We start from the raw sequence: 21,139 nt of genomic DNA, 5'->3' as shown, positions 1-21,139 counted from the left end.
GTTTATACTTGAAATGGTTACACTGCTTATTGTATTGTATTGTGTTGGCAGCTTGTGTCAGCACTTTTCACCACAGCTCCATATGTTATCCATTCAACAGTCCAGTATTAATAGTATTATTATCATTATTATTATTATTGGACAATATTAAAAGAGCTGAGTCACATTTGACATTTGAGATGTGAAGAATTAATGTTAGCAATGTTCTCTTACCAAATGTGAAAGCTATTCAGTAGGGTCAGAGACAGGAGACTGAATCAGAATTTAGATTTTACTCCCAATAGTTTTACTCCCCTCCTGTTTTTCCCATATCACCAGGTTTTACTAGCTGCCAATGAATTGACATGTTGTCACTGCTATAATATGTCACTGTACTTCCCATTTTTAGCTTTGTCTGTTTTCTCTATTTATGTTTTTTAACTGGGTCACAGTGCTGGGAAATACCTTTTTCTAACTAGGCTTGACCTCATGCCACCATATTTGATGGTGGTATTTGCTGTTCCAAGGGAAATCTGTCCATTCTCTACCAATTCTCCTGTTTAGGGTTATAGGTGAGCTGCAGCCTATCCCAAAGGACTTTGGGCAAGAGCCCTGCTGTGAAACCATTTCCTTTTTTAGTGTTCTTTTTGAGTTTTTTGGTGTTCTCATAAAGAGGTTGAGTAGACGTAATCTGCATGACGCAGTGGGTCTAATTACAATTTGATTTGCCACAACCGTAAATTATTCCTGGGTCGCGGTGTCTCAATTCTCAACTGATTTCTGGGTAACAAACGTATTCATAGTGAATGATAATTTGACACCAATGTGAGACATAGGTGGGGTGTCTTTTTTGTGATAATAGTGGTCACAATATTTAAATTGATCAAAATACATTGTTGACTTTACAGGATGTTGAAACTGATGGGAGGGATGCCGTAGCGCAAAAGTCAAATGATGCTTATTGTGAGTGACTCATGGAGTTCAAAATTCACTTTTAATTGCAACTAATTTGGCGTGGACGGCTTTTGAAGTCACTCCACGTTCTTTCATTTTATGTCATTCTATTAAAATGTAGTCATCATCAACAGTTAATTTTCATGGAGCAGATAAATGCTGGCATGTTTGTCGATGATTAAACACCAGCCATCATCAATCTGATCAAGTCCAAAAGTTATTCCTGTGAAGTGATAGTGACTATAACCTATGACCTCAGACGTACCAACAAGACATTTCTGAGACACAACCACAAGAACCTTTAAAAACTGTGATCTCCAAAGAGCTTGCATTAGTCTCCTAATAAGTGTGCATTATATTGTCATTATCCCCCCTCCCTTAACTGGGAATACGGTAGTCAGTAGTCTTTGTCTTTGACCTACTTTCAACTCAGTTTGATTACTTCAACATGAATGTTAGAGGTATGTTCTCTGGTTAAGGCTTGGATCTGCCAACATTTCAGCTCATGTAGCGAGACTTTTTCTCAGCGAGCTGTCGGTGGCATTGTAAAGACATTTCATGCTGTTGTAAAGCAAACGTACAGCCCAGTATGTGACGAGAGGCAGCCATTTGTCAACTACTAACTCCTCTTTGCTGTGTTGTCTCTTAGCCCGAGCCAACTTTGTCACCACCACAGATTCAGATTTTTGTGAAATGTAAAAAATAATGGCCATGGTTGCAGTTAGCTTTGGAGCAGATTTCTTTTGTGCATTGCCATGGTCTGAGCATACCCAGGACTTAATTATACTGTAGTACACAAGGAGCAGAAACTGTAGGTCCTCTATTTAAATGATACTGAAGACCTTAGTCTACCACTAAAGCTTAATATAAAACATATACAGTGTCCAATTTAAGATACTGGACTATTAATGTTGAATGTGAAACAACTACAAAGCAGAAATTCCGTATGATGGAATCTTATCTTAGCGCTGTATCAGTTGTGTTTGTATCAATATTTACGAGAAACAATGGTCATAGAAATGGTTCATTGAAAAGTGTTGCCATCAAAATCTTTTCAAAAGTGATGCATTTGTTCACACTAGACTCGAGTGACGAGAGTCTTAATCCTTCACTTTGTCATCGCTGTCATTCTTTGTTCCTTTAGCCAAAGAAAAAGCAAAACTTGAATGTGATACAGTGCACTCCGCTTAATAGAACTCTGGTTAATAGAGTAATCCGCTTAATAGAGCAAAAGGCTCTGGAACGGATCTCCGCTTAATAGAACAGGCCGTAAGCAATGAAAATTGTAAACTAGTGGTTTTCGAAGTGTAGCAATCGCGATACCACTATCGCGAGAAAACGCGATACCACTGCTATGCTGTTGCGCCTACGATTACGCCATACAATGTTGTGCAATGTGCAGTTCTAGCCGTATAGCAGGTAGCACGCGTCACTCCACACATAGACACACGCACGTCACAATGGCTTCAACTTCATTCAAGAGACGAGGGCTATCACCTGCGGATAAGAAGGACATACTCAGACGATACGATGCATTGCCGGATTCTCAGAAGGTACGCCCGCGGTTTCCAGGACTTCCCTCTTATCCAGCGCATTGAGAGGGAAGTCAACCGCAAAATTACGGACTCCTGTTTCCAGACAAAAGTAACGAAATTTTTCTCGTGATTTGAGATGTTTGACTGAAGCAGTGTTGTTTGATTAAAGATATGGACGTCCACAGTCGAAATATCTCTTCTAACTCGTCAGCAGGGGTTTTTCTGCGTGCATAACTTGGTCGTCGACGTGTCTGATGACCATCTCCGGTTAATAGAAACTCCGCTTAGTAGAACAGAAGCGCTTCGGCCCAATGGTGTTCTATTAAGCGGAGTGCACTGTAGTAGTCTTAAGTCTTGTGAGCGATGCTTCGGTATCATGTCTTTGAACTCTTGAGATTCTTGTGCAAAATTATACAGGCTTATTTCCCTCCCAAATTGGGCCAAATTTCAAAACCGTACCAGTTGATTTTCTACATTTTATGACCTGACCCAAGAGGAAGCTCTAATAATATTTTCAGGCAAACAGTGACTATCTGTTGTCAATAATTCTCCTGAATTCCTCACCATTGGACTCATCTCCTCAGGTGCGTACGCCGTTACGACAACCATGTGAATCGCTGCCATTCCTGCTCTTCCGCCATTTCCCCGTGTGGTCGATTCGTAGCGTGCGGCTCAGAGGACAAATGTGTAAGTTGTCGACACGTAACCTTTTCCGCTTGTACTCTTAAAGTGACATATCAAATACCACAGAGTGCCAATGACTGAAGTCATGGTTATCACCGGGATGAACAAATTGATTTACGGGATGATTAAGAGTTATGTCATCAGTGTGTGGTTCTAATTTTCACATGTATTTTATTACACCATTGAATCTGAATAATGGACAATGTATCGATACAAGAGAAATATTACTTATGTGGATGTATATGGGGCCTTTATTCTCCTATAGTTAACATGAATTCAAGGATTTGTTATAATCATGAGATTCTATTGCTTCACAGTGAAGTGTCCGGGGTTCCATTGTAACACCAAGTGTTTCGTTTTTTTATTTTTTTTTTATTTTGCCTTTGACTCACATTTAATTGGACTCAGACCTTTTTCCAACGTCTCAATTCAACATCATGTTGAAATAGTGTTATTAAATTGCTTTTCCAGACAGTGACTATTGACTTGCCTTCAAAGTGCCTTGGAAAATGTCCTGTTTCTTCTTAATGTGTTTGTATGAGTAAAAGGCAGTGGAAGGAAATAGGCACTTATTACATTTGTTTGAACAATGCAAATGTGCACTGGTGGGGGGCGGGGGGTGGGGGAATTTATATCTATTTTTCTACCAAAAGTGCTAGCTTATCTTTATACTAAAATGAAGGTAAGGAGAATTCACACATTGACATTTTTCCAAATACCCACAATAATAATTTTAATGTCAGTCTGGTGGCCAATTCACGACGTACCACACCTCTCCCCGAAAGTCAGCGATAGGCTCCAGCTCACCGGTGACCCTATAAGGACAACTGGTACAGACAAAGAAGAAAAAAAATCCCAATTATAGAATTGCTGCTTTACTCTAATTATAAATGGAGACATCTCACATTATATTGAATTAAAATGTTCTCTCAGCCAAATAATGCCCTGTTAGACCCCACACGCATCACATACCTTGGATAGGAAAGACTCTACCCGTGGATGGATTTTCTTGAGCTTTTTCTGAGAATCTGAACACAAAACAGCTGCAAGAAACTGATGAGTCGTCGTCTGGTAACGAACATCGATCTTCACATCTGTTTTCATCTGCTTGTGGCACTCAAGCAAACAAATGGCTCTTAAAGCTTGATTGCAGCCAGAGAGGAGAAAAAAAACAGTTGGGCAAGTCTTTACACATTCACATCTCTGGGAAGTCATCATCACATATTCCGGGTTAAGAATTCCGAACAAGCTGTCCTTGACCTTTAGGGGCATTTTGCATTCTAATTTCACATTGGGACAATAGGGGAACGTGGTGGTATTGTCATCTCTGACTTTAACCCAGTGTTTTTATGGGTTATGCAAAACCACTAAACTAGTGTCTGACCATAAAATAGATAGATGTTTATGTTTAGGCATAAAACAAAAAGCGCTTTAAAAAGGCAAGGCAAAGTAACACCGAGAACAAAAACGGAATGACAAGGGTCCGTTTTACACAAAAAAACAAGAACAAGATCAAAAAGACTAAATAATACCAATATTTGTAAAATGACTGTGAACGCGGTCTGGTAAACAACACTCGAGCATCAACAGCAAGCAAGGTCCATCCAACAGAGAGCAGACAGTTTAACTGTCCTTACAAGGCTTTGATTGAGAAGAAGGAGCATGTGCGCCTGCTGGAGAGAAACACCCTTCACTCCAACTGGAGCTGGAACAAAACCAGAGGCAGACCTGACAAAAGTCACTTTTACAAAATCAGTCTTAAACGTACTAAAACAGCTTTACTGATGTTACGAAATCCAAACATACTGAAGTTTTGATTTATGTACAGTCTCGGAACCAACAAGGTTTTGAGCAGATTTTCCGAAGTTGATACCAAATCATTTTCTCTTCATGCTCTATATGATACAGTTTCACATTCTGTGAACGATAGAAGGCTTTAGTTATGTGTGTTCATTTCGTCTTCATTTCAGGCTTATGTGTATGACATAAGAAGCAGCAGCTACCTTCATAAGCTCCAGAGACATTCTGAGACGGTGCTCAGTGTGGCCTTCAACCCCGCTACTCCACAGGTAAGAGATGAGTTGATTGATAGTTGTGTATGTTGTGATTGATCTGATCATGCATTGCAAGTTAACATTTATTGTGGGAAACGGAAGGGAATTGCCTATTAACGAGCAGAAATGAATGCATGGTAAATTCTGTTTGATGCTAATCAGCATTGTTGTGTGGCAACCAACGTGTCAAAATGCAAAGGAAAGGTCACATAGCATAAATAAGATTTATTGCGGCGGAATCTGTACAAGATATTAGCGTCTAATCAAATGTTAATTTGTCATTCCCACTATTCCATGAGATGGAATCAAGATTGCCTGTTATAAATCTACAGGTCCTAGTGTATAAGGCTACTTTTGCAACATAATGCAACATTCAAATTCCCAAGTGGAAAGTTTATCCCTAGCCACTGGCTGGCTGAATTACAGTAAACTGCTCAGTTGGGAGACACACTTCATCATTCAGTGCGTGCTTGCTCTTTGTCATAATGCCTGCATATTTTTAATTTGCAGCACGAGCAGAAAATCCACAGATGTAGGCTCTCTGTGCTGCACAGAGACTACATTGTGTTCTTAACTTGGTAAAAGCAAAGACTTCACCAATTTACCATTCAGCATTAAAACTCGCTGCTACCCGTGTTATTTGAGCAATACAGCAATACTCTTAATTGATCATTATAAGAATCAAGCTTTCATTTCAACCTGCATAACTATAGGATTTATTCAGTCAGCTCATAAAAATAGAGATGCGCACATACAGACACCCCCCAACACGCATGCACACACACACCCACGCACGCACGCACACACACACACACACACACACACACACACGCACACGCACACGCACACGCACACACAGCATATTGCCATAAAGTTCTGTGCAGTGCATACCGTACATTCTTTTTTGTTTTAATTGACAGAGATGTTAGTTATGTTGTTATTGTTATTTTACTAGGTTCTGATATTCCATATACCTGGTCACCATACACTGATGGCATACAGTATGTCTTGTTACGATCTCTTATACTCATCAATATAACGTCGATATAGTAGTATATGTTTTTCACCCTGGATGGACAATTACGTCATCTCTGTTGTTTTTCCTGTTGCGAAATAAGATAAATATGAACATTTTAGAATTGCGCCACATCTGTCACTCCAGAGGGCATGCATGCCTAATGATTTGGCTGTTTGATGAATTTATTAGTAAGCTAAACATTACTCATACAGTGAATAAAATGGCCCCTCTTTTACAGGAGTTGTAAATTATAATTTATTTTCCTCCAATGATTTGCAAGGAGTTTGCTATGCAGTAATGAACTTGCTTCTTGTTTAATGAAGTCACTCTTTGTTAAATATGATTAACTTAACATGCCTGACAATGAATGGTACTTAACATATGCTGTAAATCCTGAGTACTTAGAAAAAACATTTTGTGCAGAAAAAAAACACCAACATAGTTTGCACGTCCTGTGCTCATCTTGCTTTTTCAGGCCATATCTCTCAGCCAGATGTTGTCCATATTTAGTGCTGTGAGAAATTGCCACTGCAAGGCCCAGAAAGATAATGCAATGCACTTTTTCCATTTACTTACTACTCACGTTTTCCACCCTAATACGCAAAAGACCATCAAGGCTGTCCGATCACGTCTGTGGTTCATTTCCCCAGGTTTACCGTTCATGCTCCTTTACGCTCTTATGACAGATCCCAACATTTTACTTCACTTCACTTTTAATTGTTATTGTTGTTCTGTAATGTATTTCCTAATTTAAGGATTTCAGGTGGCATACATTTGGAAATGTATTTTTATTGTGCATGTATCTTTTTTTTTTTTTTTTTTTGAGAGAGACATCCAATGTAAGCAGTGGTTGAAAGCCAAAGCCGTTTTAATGCTGTGCTTGCACTCGCTCCCTCGTATGGAATTTACGTGCTTCAGTATCATATGTAAAGGCAAAGCAAATATGCCACAGCTACCCTGAGGCAAATGAACAGCCAGCTTTCAGAAACAGGTTAATGGGTCAAACAAGGGAAATAGGCCAGAGGGAGCCCACATTATTTGGGTTACTGTGATAGCTGTGTTTTCTAATCTGAAGCTGTTGATAGCTCCTCTCGTGTTGTTCCACAACGGAGATGGAAAACACTTCATCACATTAAAAATCTATACAATAGGCCGGAAAAGTGTGCAAATGATTGCCGTCTGTTTTTATTCACCTTCAATTCAGTGTCCCAATTTTCTTTCTTTGCTATTGACAGAAAAGGAACAGTTTGTGGTTTTTAAAAAGGGATCAGTGCTGTAAAATATACATTAGTGCATTAATTAAAAATTTTAATCCACATTTTTGCCTTTGTTAACTGTACATTTGAAACAAATATTAAGAAATAAATAATGAAATTAAAGCGTACATTTCAAAAATAAAAGTCTAGACAAAAATATGTGGATATATGAACTGGCCAATGAGGGACAGCTTTTTATGTTTCTTTATTTTATTCCTTCTGTGCACCATGGCATCAAGAAATGCACAAAGCAGCGGCCTAAGGGACAAAACCAGAAAGAGAAAATCCACTAAAATAAAATGAATAACACTGTTAATCCTCGCTTCAAGGATTAGCAATTATCAACAGATTATTGATTATAGTTGACACATACACCTGTAGAGTGTCTCTCATCTACTAGCTACTGGCATACATCTCCAACTGGTGGTACTTTTGGTAGCACTGCACAATACTACTTTTGCATCACTGAAAGCTTCTCTGCTTCGGAAAGGGACACAAATACGAAAAAATTGGGCCAAATTTGATGTTTACTGTGGTCTCCTGATGGCTCAGATTAACTGATGTCCTGTATGATGATGTTCAAACTCCAAAAATTATCAGAACTCTTGGGGCATATTTTTCACAACAATCTTGGCCCAACTCTAAATGTCCACGTCTTTGGTAACTTCACAGTAATTCTGTATGGAATGGGTGAAGCCAAAAACTTCAGGGGCTGCAAGATGCTGCATTGGGGCTGTTGAATAATAGGATATGAATGTGAACAGTGCAGGAGGAAAGAGCTCAGAGCATGATAGGAAATCACAGACGTTCTAGGCCTACAGCAGCATTAGAGGGATGATTCTGGACAAGCCTGAGCCAGTCTGAACTCAAAGCTTTCAATCATGCAAACACACTTGTCAAATGACACACTTAATTTCATAAATAATTTGCTGTCTCCTTGATCAAGTGGAAAGTGCTTTTTTGAGCCATTTCCAGATTCAACAAAATTGGCTAAATAAAAGGTTAACACATCAGGGTGGGAGGTACATGCACACAAAGAGCCAATGTCGTAATCTGTTTTTGATATTGGCTACATAATGTACGGTTAAAAAAAAAGAGGGTTACATGATGAAATGTTTTAATGCATTGGTAGACATGTCTCATACATGGATTGTAATATTCAGAAAATTCCCAGAACCAGGGTACACGAGGCACTGGTTACATTTACAAGTCACACATCAAATACATCCAGCAAATAAAACAAGCCTAGAAATATGTACCAGAGTATAAGCCATGACATTTTCCACACGCTTTAAACCCTACGGCTTGATAAATGATTTCGCTAATTTGTGTTTTTATGTCGACTGGTTAACACGTCTGCATCGCAGTGAAGAGTTGCAGGGTTCGATTCCGGCTCTGGCCTTCCTGTGTGGAGTTTGCATGTTCTCCCCATACCTGTGTGGGTTTTCTCCATGTTACCTCCCACATTCCAAAATCATGCATGGCAGGTTAAAGGAACACCTGAAATTGTCCCTAGGTGTGATTGTGAGTGTGAATGGTTGTTGGTCTGTGTGTGTTCATTTAGTCCATTTCAGGCTTATGTGTATGACATAAGAAGCAGCAGCTGGTAAAAAAGAAATAATAATAACTTTATTGGTTATATATATATAACTCATACTTGACAAGAATGAGTTTGCAGTCACATCCACAGTTAACCATGACATGAAAAGTGACCTTAAACCTCCAGGCCTCAGCAGCCCTCCATGGCACAGAACGGACAATATGAAAGAATGGCCAAAACCCCACAGTGTCGGGGCACAAAGTTGGCTATCTGTGGCTGTTGGCAACATAAGGGAAACACATCCTTAGCAAATGACAAAGAAAGTACAGCACATTTGAATAGATTTGCATAGGTTGCACTTTGACACTTCTGTTTGTAATTGCATGTTTGTGTACTTAGATCGAACATGAAAGGAAACAGCCATATTATTCAAAGTGTTGATTGAGTCTTTTGATGAAGTGAGAATATTCTGATTACTCATCATTTGCAAATAGCGTTAGCTGCAGGAGTGTAGAGCTGTGACCGCTTCCTGACACCAGCAGCTGTTCTGTCAGCCTCCCCCAACTTGGAAGACCAAGTGAATCATCCCATTGGCTCTTGTCTCCAAGGGTCCACATGTATCATCTTTGCTCTTTCCAGCCTGGAAAAAAAAATGCAGCTGGCATCCCACTTGACTTTCTTCACTGTATTATTTCATTTGTGGCCACTTGGCATTTGAAACTATTCCCACTACTTTGCCCCATTTTTAAAAATTATTTTCCTGCGCTCAGGAAGCATTCTATTGGACGGTCAGACAGCAAACACAGAGCCGCCTGCTCCAGAATGTCACATCTGAGTGAGACTCAGACGGAGTTGAGACAGAACTTTTCTGAGAGCAGCAGGCATGCGTTCAATAGAGTTGGAACGCCATTAAAACAGGAAGCCATTAGTCCCTCGAAGCAAATGAACCATGTCAGTCAAAAAGTATTGGGACTCATACAGGAACTGAAAATGTACTTCGTAGTAGAGTACGCACGCACTCTTCTATAAATTAACGAACACACCTGTGTTTTTGTGACTGTAAACTGTAAACACGAGCTGCAGTGGCTCTTTCAATTACACCGCTCAACAACCCACTTCAGAAAAAGTGAACAATTTCCCAATTTGAGTTATACTCAGGACATGAGTGGCCCAATGGGAAAGTCATTAGCGTGTTGACCTTGCAGTGCAGAGGTCGTGGGTTTGAACCTGGCTCCGGCCTTCCTGTATGGAGTTTGCATGTTCTCACCGTGCGAGCGTGGATTTTCTCCGGGTCCTCCGGTTTCCTCCCACATTCCAAAAACATGCATGGCAGGCTGACTGAACACTCTAAATTGTCCCTAGGTGTGAGTGTGAGCGCGGATGGTTGTTTGTCTCTATGTACCCTACGATAGGCTGGCAACCGGTTCAGGGTGTCCCCGGAGACAGCTGGGATAGGTTCCAGCACCCCCCGCACCCCTTGTGAGGATTAAGCGGATCAGAAAATGGATGGATGGATGGATGGATGGATGGATGGATGGATGGATGGATCATAGGACATGAACAGTAAATGAAGTTGTTTATCCCCTATCAGCCCACAACCTTCCTATTTGCTTGTGTACAGTTTCACATCAAATATAAAGTATATTTGATTTATATCCACATACAAAGAGGCCTGTGTTTGTTTTTGACAAATATCGTAATTGAACTGTTTGCATTGACATTTCATTGACAAAAATAAAAAATAAAAAACAGATTCGCGAACGCATCAGGGCAAAAAAAAATCAGAATGGACCAGCAGCTTCAACATTGCCAAAAAGTGCTCCCGTGTTTGTCGTACGTTTTGCTCAAGGACAATCACTGCAGCTGTTCTGCTTGTTCTCCCATTCTCCATTCAACAAATGGTGTCGCTTAACCGACATAATGTGCATGTGGTTTAATGAGTAGATGCTATGGTACTTCAAATGTCTTTCTGTGATGTAGTGAATGTCTCATAAAAGACTTAGGGCACTGTCGCCCATCTCTCATGTGCATGTTGCTTTCTGTCTGCAGAACATCCTGATTTGTTTTTTTTTTGGTCATGGTCTGTGCTCTCCTTGTGATCATTTCAATCATTTGCAATGATATACATTGGATTTTAATTAAAACCTCACTTGAAAGACACTTGGTATGATTCGCATTGACAACATTTAACACTATTTGCGGACATTTTAGGCACCATTTGGATAGCGCCCATCAGAAAATTAAACACACATTTTATCTCCTCCTTTAAACTTTGCGTATATGTATTTTTTTTCAGTGCTATCCAGGAAGCTTGCCCAACAATAACTTAGATTGTGGAATATAGATGACACGTCATGCAACCTTTTACTTTGATTTATGACTTAGAGGGAAACTTCAGCATAACTATTAAAAACATTGCAACTTCCCCTCATGCATGAGAGGCAATGTCTTGACAATATAGAAGTCCATGTCGTGTAAAATTCTCTCTTGTGGGATAAACTAATTTCATAAGACTCCATAAGTTTCAAAATCAGAATCAGGCACTGGCTTCATTTATTGCTGATAAAGCTTTCACATAAGATCATATCTATACTAAAGTGTGTGTTTTTTTAAAGTTCCAAATCCAGGCAAGCCACACAGCTGTGAGCCCAGCATGACCCCTGCATCTACATTGAAACAGTGTGAATTTTATTTTTAAATCTCTGAACTGTGACCTTTAAAAGTCAGTCATCATCAACTCGCTTGAGTTAGCCTCAGTGAACAAAGGTTGGAGGTCATTTCAGTGGAATGCGTCGAATTACAGATGCTTACTGAAAGTGTGTGATGGTAAAACGATCTCAACACCTTTGCTTGTGGTTCAAAACAATGAGCAGCATGTCAGGCCTGTTGCTGTTCTCTGTAATGCAGCTGCTTGCTGACCCTTTTAACTCCTAAACACTTGCCAGGGCCGGAGATGCAATTCTGGATTAATGTCAATGAACAGAAGGCCATTGTCAAAAGAAGGCTCCAAGAAGACTGAAAAATAAGTGCAATGTCCTGAGGCTTGATTAGATTATTGTTAGTTAATCCTGTAACAATATTTGTTGCATTTTGAAAAACTGCTAGTTGTCAAACAGATTAGTCGACTCGTGGACTTCACTACACCACATTGATGTTTCATGCTTTATGTTGACAAATCACTAATATGTTTTACTTTGTTGGCATCCCATTTCAAATCGTCCAATTTACAGAGGAGTTTCGACTTGCCCATCTGGTGTCATGTAATGCTTCAAGGAGCAGCAAAATGTTCAGATGACAAAGCGACAGTCGTCATAAATCTGCACGGGTCCGAAAGTCAGAAAATAATCAAGTGGCGGATGAGAACAGCAGCTCACCAAATGAATATGTAACCACTGACAAAAGCATCAGGATGAATTCTGAAGTGTTTTCGGCAATATTATTTGTGCATACCAACCAAATGCTTCAGAACGTAATGGATGGTGCTTCACAAAGCAGATGGACAATGACTGAAAGTATACTAAAAAACTACTAAAGACGTTTTAGGCAAAGAATTACATTTTTTGTCATTCTGATTAAGCATGCATTTTGTGTGAAAACGAAACTGAAGAAAAAAAATCCCTCCCCCCAAAAGCCTATGTGTGTGTGTGTGTGTGTGTGTGTGTGTGTGTGTGTGTGTGTGTGTGCGTGTGTGTGCGTGTGCGTGTGCGTGTGTACTATATGAATATAAATACACTTCAATTAAAGCTCAACGTCAAGCAGTAAAGGACATTGTATTCATTTTATTTCAAATTCAACAAATTTATAGCCAAAAAGATGGGATTGTGTCCACGTCCCAATTTTTATGGACCTCTGACTACATGGTTGTGGAGTCAGCACCAAATTACAGTAGGGACCAATGTTTGAATCCTCTTCAGGCTGCTGGCTTTGCATCTGAATTTGCTTTGCTCGCTAAAGATTCACATGCATCACAAAGCATTAGACCATGCATGAGAAATTTGGTGGTCTGTAGTTGAGCTAAATCTGTTTCGTATCACTAATTGGCAGATGCTGTATTTTCTCCTCGCCCTCTGACATTCCTGCTGTTCATATGCTTTAAAAAAGATGCTCCACAGCAGACCTTCACATTGATATAAATGGAGACTTTAACCCTTAATCGGATAAAAAGGAAATTTGGTAGCAATATTGGTATTCATAATGACCCCAAAAGTCTCACTATGGGGTACTATGATGAAATATTGAGATTATAATTATAAAAGATCAGGGTGTCAATTTTGATTAAATGAATGCACTGGAAAAGGATTGAATATTCATGTCAAGGTATTCCTTTTTGGGATATTACATAAGTACAGGCCATTTGCATTTTCCCCCTATGTGCTAGTATGAGTAAAGTCTCTAGATTATATGTGTAACAGTGTATAATGCTCATGACAAAGTGCTGCTTTCACTCAGCGTTGAGATGAGAGCTGCTCTGCTGACTTTTAGAAATGAGGTAATGCTTCCTTTTTCTAAGAAATAGCAGTGATTGCATAAACATGTGCTAGTGTGTGTGTTTGTGTGTGTGTGTGTGTGCGTGTTTACACGTGTGCAAGCTTCGAGGAAAACGGCAGATTTTCAACTCATATCTTTTTACATTGTACTGTAAGTCGTTGAATAGACGCATGGAAAGTGTTACTGCTCCGATTTTCAGCATCTGTTTAGTGCTCCGTTTTAATTATTGACATCGACTAATTCCCCGCCATGTAAATTCAAAACAGCTCCACCACTATTTTGAATACAACTGTGCCTCTCGTTCAGTGATGTGACGCAGTTTTTGTGTTCTCTACCAAATTGCAATGTGCCTTAGTTTTGTGCAGTGCTTTGATGTGGGATGAATTACATACCATATATTATCACAATTGAATTGATCATCCGATTTTTGTGATTAGAAATATACTCTATTCCTCTATCGTGGTGCCTCTATCGAGCAGTTTGCATTTAGCGTTTCATTTTCTTCTCTTTATGTAGCACAAATTTAACCCTTGTGTGCTCCAAATTAAAAAGGTCTTAAGTTAAGCATTTTACAATTTTTGTAATGATTGTATGTATGTATGTATTTTGTGTTATAAAAACATTCTTTTTTTTTTTTCAAACACTCAAAATGTTCAGAGGCATCTGTGCTATCCATACATATATAGGTTTTATTAGTTCTTTGGGATTTTTTATTCTTTATTTTTTGCAAAAGGGAAAAACAAATTGTGTCTGGAGGTCCCACCCAAGCTCTACTAACAATCCCGACCGGACGTGTGCATGTAAAATGCATTGGTTTGAAGCCTCCTGCAAAAAGGCAAACTCATGTGCGATCCTCAGACGCCACCTAAAGTTGCAAAATTGAAATGACCTCAACCCAACAATGTGGCATGCTTACGTCTGTCCAAGCGAAAACAAAGCGATTGACGTAAAAATCGCGTGAAATGCATGTATACACATTAGGTTTACGATGCATTCAAAAATATGAATTATAATGGGTCTCTATGGTGCAAAATATGTAAATTGTGAAGATTAAGGTATCCAAACGTTTTTTTTATTATTGCTGCAATACCTGAGAATTATCAGCCGGTGATGTCATGAAATCTAGGCCATTTTAGAACCCCTCCATAAGTTTCAGCTCTCTCGTGTTTTTCTGAATGCCTTTGCCTTTGATTCAAAGACATCATTTTACATTTATCGCAAGCGGTGCACTACGAGGGTTAAGGGTGACAGTTCTTGAAATGCTTGTCGCTAGCATGTTTCTGGCTTAACATAGACAATAGGCCCGAAGTTTAGCTAAATTGCACAATGTGAAAAAGCTTGTGCTGAGTCATTCACATCAAGTCATAACTCTTCATGAGAGATGCCTAAAAATCACACAAATGACTTTTGCTATTGTTTTTTTCTGTAGCTGCTGACCGGGACTCTGGATGGGAAGATAAGCCTGTTTGATCCCAACAGCGGCATCCGTCTATCTCATGACACCAGGTCTGCTGCACAAAACATCTCCAGCATGGCCTTGTAGTCATAGGATGGTTCTTCAAAGGCCATAGAAATCCAAACTAGGCAGTGTTTATTTGTTTATTTGAAGAATGTTATGTTCATTTTAATGTGGTCCCCTGTACAGTGGATATAAAAAGTCAAAGACCCCTGTTCAAATGGGAACACCAAAAATAATTACCAGTAGTGTGACATCACCTATACAAATTAATTAACAAAAAAAAAGCAATCTTCTAACAGAAACATTGAGGGTTTTGTGCAAACATAGACTGCTCTTTGGAACTGTTCATAATTCCCTCCACCTTGACTAAAACCCCACTTCTACCTGATGAAAAACAGGCGCAAAGCATGATGCTTGTGATGCGCACTGTTGTATTTGTACAAAACATACCTTTTGGAATCATGGCCAATAAATCGGATTGGATTGGATTGGATTGAATAAGCTTTATTGTCAAATGCACTGTACGTGACAATCGTGCACTCTTAAGCACTTTCCTGCATAAACTTTGTTGTCTGAAGCAGTTATAGATGGAGGAGCAAATCAAAGTGTCCTAAATCCAACCTTGGTTACATCAGTCTATAATGCATTTTACCATATGTGGTTAGAAGATTGAGTGTTTTTTGCTTTGGGTTATTTTTTTTTTTTTGCACAAGTTTAAAACCAAGGTGAAACTTTTTGGCCATAGTTCCAAACAGTACATTTGGTGCAAATACAACACCATTCCTACTGCAAAGCATGATGGTGTGCGGCTGATGTTTTGGAACTAGTTTTGTTCAGCTGGAACTGGAGTGTTAGTCCAGGTAGACGGAATTATAAACATCTCCAAATATCAGTGAGCACAAAACACAGACTTCTGGTCGAAAATAAAATCACGTCAAGGAAAGCCGACCAGAATGTCTTTGGGGTTAATCAAACGCTCGTTAAATGGTGGCATGTTTGAGCTGACTCCCATTTAACATGAGCTTGAATGTAATTCTGAACAAATCCCCAGCTAAACTTTTTTTTTTCGGTCCCAATAGACCTGGCACAAGGACAGGGCTGTGTGGATTTTTGCGCCAACCTTGTATATCAGGTTGTCCAAAAAATATCCATCGAAATTGCCCCAATTTGTATTTTTGTAAATCCTCAGCTTGATTGACTATTTGACGTTTTCACCAGCCTAATTGAACTCTAAAGTCTTGATATAACATTTACTCAATTAGACATATTTATAACTATATTAGCCAAAAACAATCCCATCAAGTTGTTCCTATCCGTTTACCCACAATGAGCATTGGGGCAGTTCAAGGATCAAAATGATGTAGAACAGATGTAGTAGTGCATGGCTGGCTGTGATCAGTACTAAGCACATGAGGTCCATGACGTCAACTGGGTGCAACCTGTGAGGCTGCCAGGCACACAGATGCTGCTACTACTCGTCGTTAGATTGGGCTCAAGCGTTTTCTCTCGGGCCAAACCAAAATGTCACACCTGCCTGCAAGGGTTCACAATGTAAGTTAACATGCTGCATGTTGCTATGGTTTTTGATGGATATAAATAAAACATTGCCTGATCATGATGACTTTTTTCCCCCGAACATTTTACAGTTCTTGGAATGACTTGCAGCTTCACAACTAAACGATATTCACCACGAACTAGAAAATATTTTGTTCCAACTTGGGACGAGATCAGAGTTGAGTCCGATCCATTCTTTAGGAATCGTATCACTGCCAAGCAGTAAGTCTGTGAATTTATTTTGACTGACAATGACAAAACCTGGTAGCTCAGGTCAAAAATGGAATTGGGACATTCGTGTATCACAATTATCAAATAACCTTTCAAACGTACCGTATTGGCCCGCATATAAAACAGTGTTTTTTGTAGGGGTCGTCTTATATTTGGGGTCTAGACATTATACCTATTCACGACGCTAGATGGCGCCAGAAATAATTGAAGCGAATGCTCCCCAGGCCAAAGCGAACCCCCGCCACAAAGAATAAAAATAAAAATAGCAGTAGCATGAAGAAGAAAAATAAAAAATAGAGGTAAGAAAGAAAAGAGAAGGAAATAATAGAAGAGAGAACAGAAAATGGAGAAACGTAGTAACAATCTGGAGAAAAGTGGGTCAAAGATCAGCCAGCTTAACCGGCAGCCCCACCATCAAAATTTAATGGCATTGAAGATGGCCGCTACATTGTGAGCAATGCCCTGAGAAATGCCAGGTACATTTGAGGGAGGTGAGAGGCACCCAAGTGTCATGTCAGACCATTTGAAACCATTTACATCAGCGCGGTCTACCTGCTAGAAGACCTGCAAGGGTAACCTGACCAGACCACCAGGCACAGGCGTCATCATCTTGCATGGGCCAGACAACACTTGTGCTGGATGAGGCACCAGTGCTGTTCTCTGATGGAAGTCGATTCACATTGAGCAGAAATGACGGCCGTCAACGATGTTGGAGACGTCAAGGCGAGCGTTGTGCATCAGCCATTGTTGTCCCCTGATGAGCTTTCGGTAGTGGCGGTGTTACAGCGTGGGCAGATGTGTCCAGTCAGTACAAAACTGCCTTGCACTTCATGAATGGTACAGTGACAAGCCCATACTACCTGAAGAACATTAATCCAGTGATTATGCACCTATGTGCAGGCCGAATTTCATCTTCATGGACAATGCTCCAGTTCATCGAGGTCACGTCATCAGGGAATAGCTGTTGGAGACTGCTGCCCCTCAAATGGAGTTGCCTGCACTTTCCCCTGAATCTTATTGAAAAACTGAGGGTCAGCTTTGTCGCCGTGTAGAGTCATGAAACTCTGCACCCCAGAACCTCAATGACCTGAGGGCTTTCCTTCAAGAATAATGGGATGCCATGCCTCAGCAGACAATAAGTCAACTTGTGACCAGTGTGAGACATCATTGTCAAGCTGTAATTAACGCTCAAGGGCACATGACGAGTTGTTTAAATTTCATTTTGGAGGTGTACCCACCATTGTTAACTTTTGTTTCAATGAATTCTTGGAGGAAATGACCAATGCGTCCTTTTAAATTTCCTACTTTCATGATATGCTATCACTGTAGCGTGAATTCATTAGTGTAGTTTTGGTCCAAGATGAAAGCTGTCAAGATGATCAGCTTCTTTCTCACATTTCTGTGGTTATTGTTTTATATCAAAGCAATAACCATATCACTACTGAATTACCATCCATCCATCCATCCATCTTCTACCGCTTATCCGGGGCCGGGTAGCGGGGGCAACAGCTTTAGCAGGGAAGCCCAGACTTCCCTCTCCCTAGCTACTTCTTCCAGCTCTCCCCGGGGGATCCCGAGGCGTTCCCAGGCCAGCTGGGTGACATAGTCTCTCCAGCGTGTCCTGGGTCTTCCTCGGGGTCTCCTCCCGGTGGGACATGCCCGGAACACCTCACCAGGGAGGCGTTCAGGAGGCATCCGAATCAGATGCCCAAGCCACCTCATCTGGCTCCTCTCGATGTGGAGGAGAAGCGGCTCGACTCAGAGCCCCTCCCGGATGACCGAGCGCTCCTCTCGATGTGGAGGAGAAGCGGCTCGACTCGGAGCCCCTCCCGGATGACCGAGCTTCTCACCTTATCTCTAAGGGAGAGCCCGGACACCCTGCGGAGAAAACTCATTTTGGCCGCTTGTATCCGGGACTGAATTACATTCAATAGAAATGGCCATGGTGGCCAAATATGTTATGATACGTAACTGCCAAATCTTGGACCCCAGAGGGTAATATAAACATTGAGCAATTAGGCGGGACTTTATTCGACACAGATACCATGTGGTCAGAGAAGGGGGGGAAAAAACAGTTGACTTACTACATGACCAGTACAAAAAAAAATAAATTAAAAAGTAAAACTGACTGAACGCAGCCACAGGGGGAGGGAGACACCATGAAATAACAAACAAAATCTTAACTACACGTATTAAAAAGATTAGAAACTAATTCTGTGGAGAACAATATTCTTTAATAAACAAGTTAAGAATAAACTAGGAAACAAGAACAAAATGTTCAACTACTCATGTCACTGGAAATAAGCAAAGAAGGTTCTTAGACAGCATAGACGATGAAATGGTAGCAAGTAAACAATAGTCTGGTGTCTTCCTTCCACATCTTTTGCGCTTAAGAAGATGGTTGACCATTATCGAATGCAGGTGTGCGCAGAAGGCTGCGTTCATTCACACTGGGAAAACAAAGCACAATGCAAAACACAGACAGATAACTGGATAATGACATAGTCAATTGCTACATGGTCTTTTCTGAGCTGTAACGATCCCAATTTTCCAAAGATGTCCTTCAAACTGTCAGGGGATATTTTATTCCAAAGTAAAAACAAAGTTGAATTGAGAGAAATCCAACACAAAATAACAAATACCACGTTTAGCGTGTTACTACTACTCTGTTGAATGATCAATGAGCACTTTCCAACAGTGTCTCTGACAATGCCCAACTTTGAACAACTGATAAACCCCTAAAAGAAAAAGAAAAATGTATTCTCATTAGATTGACAGCCAGTTCATCGAAATTTTTAAATAAGATTAAGTGGTGTCTTACCACACTAATCCCAGATCATAACAGCAAACTATTTATAGATCAAACTAAACTCGCAGCCCTCATCCACCATCCAAAAATGTGATGTACTATATTTGATTTGGCTTGTTATCTGATCTTGAAACTAATTAAAAAGTGATCAGTCATTCACTTGTCTTTTTGGAGAAAACTGCTCCCGTCTGCCCCATCCAGTAATAAGGCATAATTAATGGCAAGGCATGTAGATGTTGTGCTATTTGAGTTAGTAACCAAAATAAGAGAGTATGGCTGAAGACGCACAAGATTTATTGGGTGACTGGGTCGGTTGGTTTGTCTAATATCATGTTTTGTGTGTGTGTGTGTGTGTGTGTGTGTGTGTGTGTGTGCGTGTGTGCGTGTGTGTGTGTGTGTGTGTGTGTGTGTGTGTGTGCGTGCGCATGCATGCGTGCGTGCGTGCATGCACGCGTGTGTGTGCGTGCGCATGCATGCGTGCGTGCGTGCATGCACGCGAGCATATGTATGCATGTTTATGCCACAAGATGAACTGGCAAAGTTGACTTTGCCCTGTCATCGTGAGCTTTAGTGTTCCTTACAGCAGCAGCTTTCTTCTGGGACAAACACTCATAAATTGTCTTTGGACTCCATTTATGTGGCCAGGTCTTTTCTCCATTTTATTGTGTTGGAATGTGCATGTGTAAGTCTGTGAATGTGACTGAAGGCCTACCCCATTTCCCTCTGTATGAATTAACATTGTACATGGAGATTCAATGTGCTGACCCTGATATTTACGTTACATTACGCCGCACGAGAGCATTCCTTGTCTGTGTGAGGTCATTGTGGGTGCACTGTCTCCATTGATTTCACCAGAAAAGAATTATGTGTTTATCGTTCCGCCACACCCTAACATCCTAACATCTGGTCCAAAGTGTGATCTTCTACAATGGTTTCATTGAAATGACAAAAAAAATCTTGTTTGAGTCTAATGGGACACAGATATACTGTGTCACCGATATAAACAACAGGGCGGTCACATTTTGAGATGCAAAAACAATAAATCCTTTGCGGTGATGCTATTGGTTTGTTTGCTACTCTGCAGATTTGTGACTTTGCATCACAGTAAGCCAATCCACCTCAAATGTTGAACGCAATCCACTCTGGGGCGCAGCTTACATTTCCAAGCAGTGATTCCCTTCGGAATGAAAACACATACTGTACAAAAAGTGTGTTGAACTGTTACTTTCATAAACCCTGGACATGCAGTGTTTTTGTAATATTCTGATCCTCAATTGCCATACAATTACAAACTGTAATGATGACGGCTTGATGCAAAGGTGATTTGTGGATGAGCCTTATGTGTCTGATTTAATAACAACTTTAATGGTCACACAACTTAAAAAAGAAGTGAACTATTGCTGAAGGTAAAACACTGCATTCAACTTTGACACCATCCGACATTCATTTTATTGTGAGCCCATAAACGTCAGCTTCAATCTTGAGTTCCCATGAGGTATACTTACATCTCCAAAGATTCACAAAGGTAACATAACAATGCTTCTTTTTGTGCATGTTTTTACTTAATGGTTTATCAGA

The 21,139-nt window shown here is 40.2% G+C and overlaps 1 protein-coding gene across 2 annotated transcripts in view; it reads left to right on the top strand.

Moving 5' to 3' along the window:
- The window catches only part of wdr27 (WD repeat domain 27), a 36,458-nt gene extending 19,873 nt beyond the window's left edge, over positions 1 to 16,585 (top strand). For both annotated transcript variants that reach the window (XM_052080130.1, XM_052080129.1), the window contains 3 exons: positions 3,053 to 3,155; positions 5,123 to 5,221; positions 14,938 to 16,585. In XM_052080130.1, the coding sequence (XP_051936090.1) occupies positions 3,053 to 3,155; positions 5,123 to 5,221; positions 14,938 to 15,051 (316 nt within the window). In that variant the 3' untranslated portion in view covers positions 15,052 to 16,585. The remainder of the gene's footprint in view (positions 1 to 3,052; positions 3,156 to 5,122; positions 5,222 to 14,937) is intronic.
- Positions 16,586 to 21,139: the final 4,554 nt, after the last annotated feature.

Source organism: Hippocampus zosterae, chromosome 11, assembly GCF_025434085.1.
Source record: "Hippocampus zosterae strain Florida chromosome 11, ASM2543408v3, whole genome shotgun sequence".
In the NCBI taxonomy this organism is placed as follows: Eukaryota; Metazoa; Chordata; class Actinopteri; order Syngnathiformes; family Syngnathidae; genus Hippocampus; species Hippocampus zosterae.
Note: the sequence above shows the minus strand (reverse complement) of the source record. Positions and strands in the feature narration are given on the sequence as shown.